The sequence below is a fragment of the Mirounga leonina genome, unplaced genomic scaffold (genome assembly GCF_011800145.1).
Source record: "Mirounga leonina isolate KUSES-001 unplaced genomic scaffold, KU_Mleo_1.0 Mir_151, whole genome shotgun sequence".
Classification (NCBI taxonomy): domain Eukaryota; kingdom Metazoa; phylum Chordata; class Mammalia; order Carnivora; family Phocidae; genus Mirounga; species Mirounga leonina.
In genome coordinates, this window is record NW_023270377.1 from 79,361,650 (window position 1) to 79,374,737 (window position 13,088).

At 43.2% G+C, this 13,088-nt stretch overlaps 1 protein-coding gene across 1 annotated transcript in view; it reads right to left on the minus strand.

Moving 5' to 3' along the window:
* Positions 1 to 13,088, minus strand: part of KIF5C (kinesin family member 5C) — a 148,138-nt gene that overhangs the window by 36,735 nt on the left and 98,315 nt on the right. Inside the window, exons 13-15 of the mRNA XM_035008072.1 lie at positions 10,652 to 10,720; positions 8,538 to 8,744; positions 6,259 to 6,405 (exon numbers count right to left, since the gene is read on the minus strand). Of these exons, the coding sequence (XP_034863963.1) occupies positions 6,259 to 6,405; positions 8,538 to 8,744; positions 10,652 to 10,720 (423 nt within the window). The remainder of the gene's footprint in view (positions 1 to 6,258; positions 6,406 to 8,537; positions 8,745 to 10,651; positions 10,721 to 13,088) is intronic.

Below are 13,088 nucleotides of genomic sequence, written 5' to 3' on the forward strand. Positions count from 1 at the left end.
TCTCTATAGTCTGCTATTCAGAGAGAGTAGTCCAATGTCTTGAATATGCTTCTATAAGGAAAGGTTGAAATTAAAAGGATTTTCTATATAGTCTTCAGTTAAGAAAACAAACAAAAATCTAATGAATTAAGAATGTGCCGTTACTGGGCGCCTGGGTGGCTCAGTCGTTAGGCGTCTGCCTTCGGCTCAGGTCATGATCCCAGGGTCCTGGGATTGAGCCCCGCATCAGGCTCCCTGCTCACCGGGAAGCCTGCTTCTCCCTCTCCCACTCCCCCTGCTTGTGCTCCCTCTCTCACTGTGTCTCTCTCTGTCAAATAAATAAAAATCTTTAAAAAAAAAAAAAAAAAAGAATGTGCCATTACCAAATGCCCTTTTAGGTGAAGATTTTCCTACATGACTTCGTTTACTACCAATCAATATTTCCCTGTCTCTATGTGCCTGCCCCTTCCAAGGAGACAAGAATCTAGCTTATATTATTTAAAATCATCTGAGCGGGGCACCTGAATGGCTCAGTTGGTTAAGCGTCTGACTCTTGGGTTTCAGCTCAGGTGATGATCTCAGGGTCATAGGATGGAGCCCCGCATCAGGCTCTGTGCTCAGCGCAGAATCTCCTTGAGACGCTTTCTCCCTCTTGCTCTGCCCCTCCCCGCTGCTCTCTCTCAAATAAATAAATAAAATTACCTGAGAGTTTAACAGTCTAAATCCACCTTTAGAAAGAAAGATTCTGAAAGCCAGCATTTCTGCATGATCTCATATTGGCATCTGACTTTCAGAGCTCAAACGGAAACAAAAACTGAAGCAAGATACTTGGGATAGAAACGCATTTGCTCTCAAGATGCAAACATGCTCTTGAAGGTCGATTCATCAGAGGAGCAAAGTAACTGTGTGCATATTTTGTTTAACCACCAGAGGGCAGCCTAGCACCTCAAGAGAACACAAGAGCGCCGTCCAGTACCCCGCCCACAAATAGAAGCTTCAATCCGGTCTAAGACCATGATTCCAAATATGGTTTTAATGTTCCACAGTACGTTATAACTGCCCACTTTTGTCATCATTGCTGTCATTAACTCATCATATGATTTTTTTTTTCTGTAAACATTTAAGAGCTAGGAATATGGAATCGTGTATCAACCCTGAAAATTGGTAGCAGATAGGAAGTATACCAGACCACACTGAGTGCCTGTAACTTGGTGTCAACCTTCCCCTAGGATTCCACAACAGTATTCGTGTTAAATGACAAGTGTCAAATCAACACAAAGCAGAACCTGTGTCAACAGCAAGAAAACCTACAGTTTTATTTTAATGGAGGTTCTTGCTGAGCCACCTTTTTTTTTTTTTTTAAGATTTTATTTATTTATTTGACAGACAGAGACACAGTGAGAGAAGGAACACAAGCAGGGGGCGTGGGAGAGGGAGAAGCAGGCTTCTTGCCGAGCAGGGAGCCCGATGTGGGGCTCGATCCCAGGACCCTGGGATCATGACCCGAGCCGAAGGCAGACGCTTAACCGACTGAGCCACCCAGGCACCCCTTGCTGAGCCACTTCTAATTCTGCCTGCCAATAATGAGTTCCCTCCCAACACCATTCTTCATCGCATTCCTTCTTACAACCCAATAGCATGAAGAGAACGGGTGAGAAACGCCCCCAATCTTTCAGTGCAGTTTTGTCCTCTGCCTTTGTGATTGGCCCAACGTGGAACAGAGACAAGAAGCTTGTTCTTTAGCCTCCCCTGGTATGTCCTATATATTTGTCTAGCTTCTATAGACAGGTAAGTGAACATTCATCTCTTTCATGTGGAGTTCACAACCTCCCCCCGCGCCTGGTGCGAAACGACCACTGGACCAACAAGTAGGGCATTTGGGGAAGAGAACAAACACCTCCTCCTCTCCAGCTCTGTCTTTAGACAAGGACACTTTGTACGCCATGCCCAGATCCCGTGTGCACTGGGGAAGAGTAGAATAGTACACACAATAATGGGCTTCCTCCAAAATGAAAGCTGGATGTTTTTTCCCCCCCAAACCAGAACCATAACTTCTGGAGCCTACTTGTGTCCTAGGAAATCTAAGAGGAGATTTTGAATCTGATGGGCAACAACAACAAAAAAAGTTACTCCAAATGGTTTTACCCTAAAGGGTTTTTTTGTTGATTTTGGTTTTGTTTTGTTTTGTGTTAACCACTTAAGAGTTCATATATTCAATCATTCAAGTAAATTCAAAGTTTTTAGTAATCCCAGTACACTGTTATTTCAAAAGGGAGAATCAAGTTTGTACCTAACGTGTTATTTCTAACTCTCCCCTGGGTCTGACAACGACTCCAGCAGTATACACTAAAGCTGCGTGATCCAGTAGAGCTGACTAATCCAGGAGAAGAGGCTGCTTTTACATGGGCATGCAGGTGCTGCCTGCCCCTCCTACCCTGTCTACCAAGGAGTCACCCCCATCCCTACCCACCCCAGGGCTCAGGAGCATGGAGTTATTGTGTAAGGTGCCATTTCTAGGCCAAGTAAAAGGTAAGTGAGGTGACTGTTCACATTCCAACACCTAAAAGTCAGAATGGGACTAGAAGTCTTTTTTTTTTCTTTTTTAATGTTCAGAAATGTCCATTTTCTTTGTCAGTACGGTACAGAGCTAAGTCATGATTCGGTTGTTTCCAAGAGCTTGATAGGCAGGAGGGGACTGGAGAAGCAAGCCTGCCTGGCAGCAAGAGCCTGGCCCCAACAGACCCAAGGCTGTATGGAAGAGGCTGATAGGAATGGAGCTGTTGATGGTGAGGGTTGATTTCAGGCCCAGAATCTGGAGCAGTTTATCTGCATCTCTGACCCAGCCACAGAAAGGTCCCTGTGAAAGGCTGCTGGGGCCCAGGGCCCCTCCTCTACCTGAAATTCTTCACCTCCACCTCACCCAGACCCAGAGTCGAAAGAAAATCTGGCAGCTAATCCAATCCATTTCATTAGAGTAAATGAGAATCAGTAGAGTAACCTCAACTTTCTATTCTAGACTTCTGGAAAACTTTGTTTTAAAGAAAGCCTGGTTGGGGCGCCTACGTGGCTCAGTCAGTTAAGCGTCTGCCTTCGGCTCAGGTCATGATCCCACGGTCCTGGAATCGAGCCCCACGTTGGGCTCCCTGCTCCGCGGGAAGCCTGCTTCTCCCTCTACCCTTCCCTCCTGCTCGTGCTTTCTCTCTCTCTCTCTCTCAAATAAATAAATAAAATCTTAAAAAAAAAAAAAAAAAGAAAAGAAAGCCTGGTGACATAGGCAAAAGACAAGAAGAGGAAGCTCACTAATAAATCCAGAGAAAGTGAACTCTAGGCTCATCTCATCACTGGGTGGTCTCATCTTGTTTTGTAGACTAAACAAAGTACTGCCTGGGCTCTGAAAATGTTTTAAGACATGACAGAGCTGGAGAAATATGGGTTCTTCTGTTTCCCTGCTGTCTGGGCATGTTATATTCTGGAAATGAGAGTATTTTTTCCCCTCATCCCAGGAGGCACCGTGTGGGAACTGAATAGGGTTTTAGGAAGAAAAACAAGATCACTGACAAAGGTCTCCCTGATCTGATCATTTTCTTCAATAAAAGAATTCTATCAAGGGCGCCTGGGTGGCTCAGTTGGTTAAGCGACTGCCTTCGGCTCAGGTCATGATTCTGGAGTCCCGGGATCAAGTCCCGCATCGGGCTCCCTGCTCGGCAGGGAGTCTGCTTCTCCCTCTTACCCTCCCCCCTCTCATGTACTGTCTCTCATTCTCGCTCTCTCAAATAAATAAATAAATCTTTAAAAAAAAAAAAGAATTCTATCAATTGAGTACTCATAACCAATACTCTATAGCCACAATGTAGATCTAAGAAATATATGTATAACTCATGCAATTTCTGAGCTGACAACCTGCAAGATAATGTGGGCTCATCTTGTCATTGCACAAATCAGGAAAATGAAGCCTGAGAAGTATAGTGAATTGCCCAAAGTCACACAGCTCCTACCCTTTAGCTCTCGTTCCCCTAATGATTAAATCATAACTGTAAAGAAAAAAAACTCAGAGTGATTAAGAATATGATACTCTATGAGTGAGAATTATCAATGAAAATAACTAGTTATCAATGAAATTAACTAAGGCATCCAATGTCTGGAATCCAAAAATATCTTGAAAACATCCAGCTAAGTACTTAAAAATGATCTCAATCATACTTCAGATTCCCAAAGGTAAAGACTCTTTTTTTAATGCCGAAGCACCCAGACACTCCTTGATTTCATTAGCATTTCTCATCAGCTCTATTTTAGAACATAGCATAAAAATATCTCCCTTTATCGTTATTAGCAGCAGGCACCAACTTCTCATAAATCAGCTCCACCTTCATATTGCATGGGCCACTTAATCACCCAAACCTCAGAAGCAGAACACCAATGCATGCTTCTAAAAATTAAATCCCCAAACATAAAGCCACCAAACTGGAGCTGAATAGGGTTAATCTTATAGTATCTGAGAATTCTGTGCTAAAATTAGATTCATTCGCAAAGATTCATGAAATATTCAGTTACAATAGAGGTTCTATGCAAGAATGATTAGGTTTACAAGAGGTCGTATACTCTAAGCCTAGATCTGTGATATCATCAAAGAAGGGATTTCTATGTTTCCCAGAAGTGTCTATAAACAGAAGGAATTGGGGGGCGTTTTCTAGTATTTAACAATCCCAGCTCAAAACCTGAGTGTTCCCACAAAGCAGACTGATGTAGAACTCAGCCTTTTAAAAGGCTAACCTCAAAGAATTTGATTTCAGGGGCTCCGGAAGCGGCAGCCGAGCAATGTAATACCATTCCTTGGCTTGCCAAAATCCGCCCCATGCATCAGTGGTTACTCTGTACCTGGGGCGGTGTTATTGTTACAAAGCTACAGGAATCAAAACGGTGTGGTTTTAGCGTAACAATTAGATCCATAAAGTAGACTAGAGACCAGAAACAGTCCCACACACCGTTGAGGGTGATGGATATGTTCATTATCTTACCGTGGTAATGGTTTTATGAGAGTATAATATATCAAAACTTTTCAGACTATACCCTTATAAAGCTATTCTAAAAAAATCTCCATCTTAGATCTCTCTCTCTCCATGCTGCAGCTAACTGATGATTGTTCTTGGCTGATGACATTCTGTGCGCGCCCTTGTCCCTCTGTTCCTAGCTCACGGACAGTTTCATACCCCCCCCCCCTTTCTCCCCACCTCCCTTACTTCCTTGCTGTCAGTGGTACCAATGTGCACAACTCCAGGGACTTAATCACAGTTGGCTGAAGCCAATGACAGCAGTACTATTTTCTTTGCTTTCCCGTTTTCTCTTGCAATTTGGGGTGACCATGTGACCCAATGCTGGCTAATAAGGTATAAGGGGACATCTACTAGGAACATATGGGATATAGTTCCCTCCTGATGAGAGCTGGCTGCCCCTTCAGCCCATCCTGCCTTGGATGTGGCTGTGTGAAGAGAAGACGGTTGGTGATATAGTGGCTGTCCTGCTATATCATGACACAAAAGTCTGCAGATGTCAAAAGGTGACAAGCTAACGAAAGCAGAAAGGAAAGAAAGAAAAGGCCTGAATCCTTGGCATTGTTGAGACACTGGATCAAAATTTGCTTCTGAAACTTGAATAAGGTTAGACTGACCCGGGCAAACTTGTTAAAATGCAGATTCTAATTTCAGTAGGTCTGCAGTGGCCCAAGAGTCTATAGTTCCAACAAACTCCCAGGTGATACAGATCACAACCTGAATAGCAAATTCCCCACAAAATTCTCATACTGTGAATAATTAAATGTGGATTTATTTTTTAAGCCACTGTTAGAATCCTATTACTTTCAGCTGAAAGCTTTTCTAATTCATACTGATTGGCTAGGGAATTTTCATTCTGTTGAGTTTTCACAGAAAAGGAGAAACACAGTTCTGAGACTGGAAGTGTTGCTTAACCTATCCAATTCCAAACTCCTGTGACATTAGCATATAAGTTTGAGAAATAATCCGATGTGTATAAGGCCTACCAAAATTTGAAGACATTTCCTATATGTAAAAGGTACTTTTTTCTCCTCCGCGGTACCCAGCCAATCATTCACTTAGTCATTCAATCAGCCCTTGGTTTGTTCATTCCAGTATTACCAAGCATGTGGCAGGTGCAAAGTGCTACGCTGAGCACTGGATACTTAGGAGAATAAAACACAGATCCTGCTTGCTTAGGATCACACCATTATAGGAGCAGGTAGAGAGGATAAGAGAGGGGCTGGCTTACAGTCTTCACATCATTGGTGCCGATAATTCCACCTATCTCCCCCAGATCCTTCAACAGCAAATTCAGGATCTCAGTAGCCCTCTTTTTCTGGTGGTTGCTAAGCTCTTGTAGCTGGCTCAGCTCCCTCTGTGTGGTTGTCAGTGTCGTCTGAAAAACACATTTTAACAGCAAATTAAAAGAGCTGCCCATCAATTCATACCCACTGCATTGCAAAGAATAAGAACATAATGTAGGATGGAGTTCTTTTACCATTTCATGCAATTTCAACAAAAGAGTCCTATTAAGTCAAACTAGAGTATAGCACCGCCTTCTTTGATAAAAAGGAGAATCTGACCTGGCTACATATGTCTACATATCACATGACAATTTGCAGGTCAGTGAAATTATTAGAATTAAAAATAGATTATATAAAATATATTAAAAATAGAGTCCAAAAGGAGCCCTCAGGTTGATAAGGTGTGATTGTATCTTCCTACCCACGAGATGTTCTATTTCAGGCCTCATTCTCCAGGGTCCAAACACACCTGCAAGCATCCCCACCTCCACATCCAAACAAACCTGCTCCCTGGACCATTTCCAGAAATTCCCATCTGATTTCATAATGGACGGGTCAGGAAGGCCCAGAGAGACATTCTTGAGTTTAGAAAACAACTTCTAAAAAGTTTTCGCATCTTCCCAATGAAGCTGAATTGAACACTCTTCATCTCTTCTCAAAACTGGCCGAGTCTTCATCTTAGTGTAGAGCAGTAGCTCCATTTACTGCCAAACATCAACAACCCATCTCTTTTCCATCCCTCATGTATGTAGATATTTAGAACTAACGAACTTAACGAATCTCCACATCACCAGAATAGCCGTATTTTGGTGTCTTGGTACTAACTCGGCCAACAAAGAAAATAATTTCGCTAAATTACAGAGCTATGGAGCTTAATGCAAATTATGCAAGTCTGCCATACTCGGTTATTATACTAGAGCATTTTTTCGGGATCTGACTAAAAATAGTACTCTAAACCAGTCTAGTAATCCTTGGGCTTGGCAGAAAATAAGAACTGTATTATGGAAAATGCTTCATTGTTTTGAGATACAACTAATATGAAGGACTCATTAAAGAACCCTGCAGAAAACAGTAAGCAGAGAAAATCGAAGTCTCCTCCTTTCCTAGGTGACTTCTGGTTTGTTTTCCTGCTTCTTCTTGGTTTGGTTTTGGCATTGCCACTGCTTATTTCATTCAGTGTTTAAAGGCCACAGAAGCAGTAGTTCCCATCTCGGGAAGCCACTTATAAAAAGCCTTCCTTCATGCAGTTGCATACACAGAATTAGGAGCATTTCCCGTCAGCTCTACGGTCAGCAGATTAGCGCTTTCCTGCACCATCTGCTTCTCCTTGCCCAGGAGGACTGGATGTTTTCCACCCAGCAGGCTGGGCACAATCCCATGATACCAGGCCATTGGGCCAAAGTGCCAAGGGCAGCCAGTTACAGCCACTCAGCTTCCCACCACCCGTTTTCCAAGCAGAAAGGACAAAATGGAAACATCCCACAGCCAGCCACCTCACCGACTGCTCGCTGGCCCTGCTGCTAGCTCACTGTGCACACCCTGCATCCTTCCCCAGGAGAATCTGAAAATTAGGAAATGGGCAGACTGAAGCACCGGCTTAAAACAGGCCAACAAACCAACCAGGACCGTCAGGCCTTGGCTAGGACAGGAAGTTGTGGGGAAGGAATGGGTTTATCCAGGAGGGTGTAAACAAGAAGGGGAATCCATACCTTCCATGGGTCCCTCACACTCACTTGGTACTCTAATATCTGCGATGTACTTCCTAGCATTGCAGCATATGCACGGGCCTTCACTAAGTGCTTTGTGTCAATGGTCTCTGATGCTCACGTACTGAAAGGAGCCTTTTATTAACGCCATTAGTTACAGATAAGGGAATGAATACTTACAAAGCTTAAATGTCTCAACTAAGGCCTCGCAGTTGTAAAGTCACCATGTTAACTAGGCTTTTTGTGGCTCCAGAGTCTGCACTCCCTTGACAATTCACAAGGCATCCCTGCTAACGTTACAAAATCCCCGGATATAAAACAATCCTCAGTTCCGGAATGAGTAGACAAGAGTCACCTACATGGAGTACTTCAATTATTGGAAGATTTCAGAGAATGCCTCTAACACTGAAAAACCCCTCTGCCAACTGCCTCCCTACATAGTGTCTGTCAACAGACATCAACATTAAGTACAGGAGTGGCAGCCGAAAGTCCCATCCCCTAGACGCATATGCTCCAACCGTTTTCTGGGCCAGCTCATCAGTCAGCTGCTCATTGGCCTTGGTCTTGTCCTCCACTTCCTGAGACTTCTGGTCATAATTGACAGCCAGCTCTTCTAGGGCCTGGAGAACTTCCTTCACTTCATCCTTGGCTGCCTCATTCTCAATCTGGAGACGTGTCAGCTCTTCCTGGATCTTCTCATAGTCTCTTCTCGTGGAAGCCAAAAGCTGGGGAAATGAGATGGTATGGAACTGGTGAACGTAATGTTCAAGGGTTTCTGTGCCGTGCTCTATCCAAAATAAAGTAATTTTAAAAAGAGACTGGGGTGGGGGGGCGCCTGGGCGGCTCCGTCGGTGAAGTGTCGACTCTTGATTTTGGCTCAGGGTCATGATATTGAGCCCTGTCGGGATCCACGCTGAGCATGGAGCCTGCTTGAGATTCCCTCTCTCCCTTTGCCCTCTCCCGCCCCCACTCACACACTCACTCTCAAAACAAAGTAGATATAGGATGCTCAGGATGACTAGGAATTCTACTATATATCTAGATAATAAAAAAAAAAAATAGCATCGAGGCTTCAAAAATCTGTTTCTTTTTCTTTCAGGTTTTTTTATTTTATTTTTTTATTTTTCTAATTTATTTTTTAGTTTAAAGCTGCATAGGCTGAACTCAAAGAATTGATTACACATCAAAAATCCCTACAGTCAGTAGCTGCTGGCTCTTCCAAATGCTGAACAAAGAATGAAGGGAGTCATCTCTGAGGACGATAATACTTGCATGGCTTGTTAACATTATCATTATTCCACATGGTAAACAGGCCAATTTCAGAGTCAACCAAAACAGCATAAAAGGACAACTGTCAGTTTTTCTTAATATTCATCGTGAATGTATAGAAGGATATATCCCAAACATTAACATTAGTTAAAAGTGAATGAGTAGGCTTGTGGATGCTTTCATTATCTTTGTGCCTATTGTATGTTCTGATTTTCCTATATAGAACAGATACTGCCTTGGCAGTATAGAAAAAAAATACTGCGTTTTAAATGTTACACAAAGTAAGTTTATCATAGGCAGTTGTACCAAGTTAGAGATGCAAAGGAATAGAATGGGAGGAAGAAGGCAGGAAACACTAAGCAGATGGAAGACCCAACCAAAGCTAAGAGAAAAATCAATTTTAAATGACTGATCTGATTGCAAAGGCATAGATGATCTCCCTGCCAAGGGAAAGTGTTTGGACAGGGGGCATAATCATTGCCCTGGAGCAATGAAGGGGAAAAAAGAAAAAGAAGAAGAAAAGAAAGGCATGGCTATAGAGAGAATTAGGTCTATGGGAAGGCTGGGACTGAGGTCATGAACCCAAGCCACCTGCTAGAACTGTATCAGGTGATCCAATCCATAGCATTTTAGCAACAAAGCAGAAAGCACCCTAAAGCATAAAAGAGAAAAAATACTTTGATGGTCCTCAGCAAGAGAAGCACTAATCATCTATGTTTGACAGATTGGCTATCTATCCTTTGCTTAGGTTCCTGTTTGTAAAATACTTAGCAAAACACAACACAATAAAAACATTCACTGGAGAACTGAATGCTATCCAGGGAAAGACTGAAAACAATTTGCCTCCTTTTTACTATATCAAACACATACTAGTTAAGCACTTAGGCACCTTTCCTCTTTGCTTGCCCCTCCCCTCCATCTCTACTTTTGTTTTTTGTGGGGTTTTTTTTTTTGGTTTTTTACTTCCTACAAGATAACACGAGAACATAGTGTACATCAAAGACCTGAGCCGGCTGATTTCAAAGCTGAAAAAAACTAAAACAGCAAGCAACAGGAGTGCTGGGCACTGGGTATGAGGAATTAGAATCACCCTTGCCCAACCACCAAACTCCTTTATCTCTGCTCTTCAAAGACTAAGTGTAGCAACCAGCTACTCACTCTCAAAAACCTCAGAACTCTATGAAGTCAGACATTTATTTTCCAAAATCAGCTTTAACAGGCACTGAGAGGAAATCTACCAAGAAATGTCCACATGATTCAATGATTTTTGAAAAAATTCTTTGCAAATTAAATTTCTGGAACAAACATCAAAAACAAAGAGTAATAAGAGAACTTCATAAAAAAAATTTATTGCATTCTTTACCTCGTCCTGATCCAACATCTGCTGCTTTAGCTTTTCAGCCAGCTGGCTCTGCTGGTTAATTTCATCATCCTGAAACGAAACATCATGTTTAATGTTTTTGGGTTAGTTATGTCATTTTTGATATCCTGGTTTTCCGACGACACTCGGATACCAGGGTCTCAGCTGTAAGCTTGCTAATAAGATGAAGGGAATGGTGAGGTGCTTCCCCATAGATGAGAGACTGGCTCTGGGATCTTGATTTGGTTAAAATACCTCTGCGCCCATCTTTCTCAGCAGGTGAAACATCTGGGTATTCTGGGATATATAATATCCTACACATTCAACTCAACTCCTGTTCATCCAGAAATCAGAGATCTAGGGTTTGGGAATCAAAAGGGACTTTGGAGCTATCCCTCCCAATTCAAAGACACTAACAAAAAATAAGGCAGTGAATTTCTACCATCTGCACTATAATATATTCATATTCCAAATCTCGTCAAACACATCAATGACCAGGAATGCTGCCACGAGATCAGTAGGAGCGACCCATATTTCCACCTCAAATCTCTTACTTAGAGAGATGGGAAAACATTCACTAGAGAATTAATCTTCAGCATGAGCAGATCTCCCTCTTGATTAGAAGTTAATTTTCTTGGGCGCCTGGGTGGCTCAGTCGTTAAGTGTCTGCCTTCGGCTCGGGTCATGATCCCAGGGTCCTGGGATTGAGCCCTGCATCGGGCTCCGTGCTCGGCGGGAGGCCTGCTTCTCCCTCTCCCTCTCCCCCTGCTTGTGTTCCCTCTCTCTCTCTCTGTGTCTCTCTCTGTCAAATGAATAAATAAAAAAAATCTTTAAAAAAATTAAAAAGAAGTTAATTTTCTTGCCAGTCTAAAAAAACAAAACAAAACTCTAGGAAGTGGGGGAAAGTAATGCTTACTTTCTGGCCTATCATTAAAGTGGGAAATGATCTCCCCAAAGGCAATTTGCTTCCCTCACTCTCATTTCCTGCCACTAGGTGTTGCTGCCACAAAAGCCAGAGCGCCCGCCTCCCCCGCCTCCCCCGCCTCCCGGGCCAGTGCTAAGGCGTGTGCCTCCCCCCGGGCGCGCCGTCCACCCAGCCTGGGCAAAGCGGCAGGCAGACAACATTTCACCACGGGGGGCTCGGCCTTCCCTACAAAGATTTTCATGAATTCAAATGCAAATGTGAAGCCTAGCCAGCGAAGAACAACTTGGCTTCACGTGTACCCTCCTTTAAAAACAGGAGAAAATCCTATTTGATAACACTTCTAGGCTCTAAACCCAAGCAGAGTCAGATTCAGTATTTGGGGTCCTTCTCTGTGCCGCCAGGTGTTCTCAGGGCAGCCCAGAAAAATTCTCCACCGCACCTTTTGGCTTTTCCAGAGGTGAGGTTACGGGGGTGGACTCAAGGGTCTCTCCTGGGTCGCAGAAGGCCGATTGTCCATGGGATGGATATTCCCTAGCCTATTTGGTCGTGTCTGTGCATATATTTACATTGGACTGACTCAGTGTCACAGTGAATGCTTTCCGTGAAGCAAGAAAATCCCCAAATCAGGATTACAGGACTGTATCTCATTTTCCCTTGTGTAGAACATCTTTGGGCCTTATTTCTCTGTTTGGGGAGCCCTGTTTCTACCTGAACTTTTCACACCCATGGTTCTTTAATGGTTCAGTAAAATGCTCATGACTTTCCTCCCCAAATCCGATTTCTGGCGGGAGAATTAGGGAAATTACACCAGAGTGAAGCTGCCAAAAAATGGTACTTGCACAACTAGGAGACTATTTCCTCTTCTACTTTATAAACTTAGAATGTCAGTTACCAGGAACAATTTTGTGTTTATGTTCCCTGGCATATAAATATTAAACAACTTAACATGAAAGACTCAAGGAGTTTAACATCAGGGAGCTACCATCCCTTCCCCTCGGATACGTAAGCAAGGGCTACAAGTGACAGAAATCAGGAGAGCAGCAGAACAGTGAAGCCAGCCCTTTGTTCTTGGACTGTGTTCACTTCAAAGCCTGAAAATGTAGGCTTCCTCCCTGACAGGTGAAAAGCCAGGTGCAAAGATTTTTGAGGTACAGCAAGAAACCAAGGGCCACCAGTCCATCCGGGGAGGATGTGAGGAAACAAGGATTACATTGTAAGAACATGAATCACTTGTACCAGAGACCCCTCCAAGACTGCACTTACCCTTTATTAAGGCAACTTCTCCAAGGAATTAGCAGAGTGTACCATAATCTTTAAATTTTTTTCAAAACTTCCAGAGTAAAATGTGCTGTGTAGTCTATATCCATACATTCAAGTGCATTTCTTAGAACATGCTCACTCTGATGGTGACTCTTAAGACCTAGTCCATATATAACAGATCTCAAAGCACTTTTCAGAAAATATTCTTGGGGCGCCTGGGTGGCTCAGTCGGTTAAGCGTCTGCCTTCGGCTCAG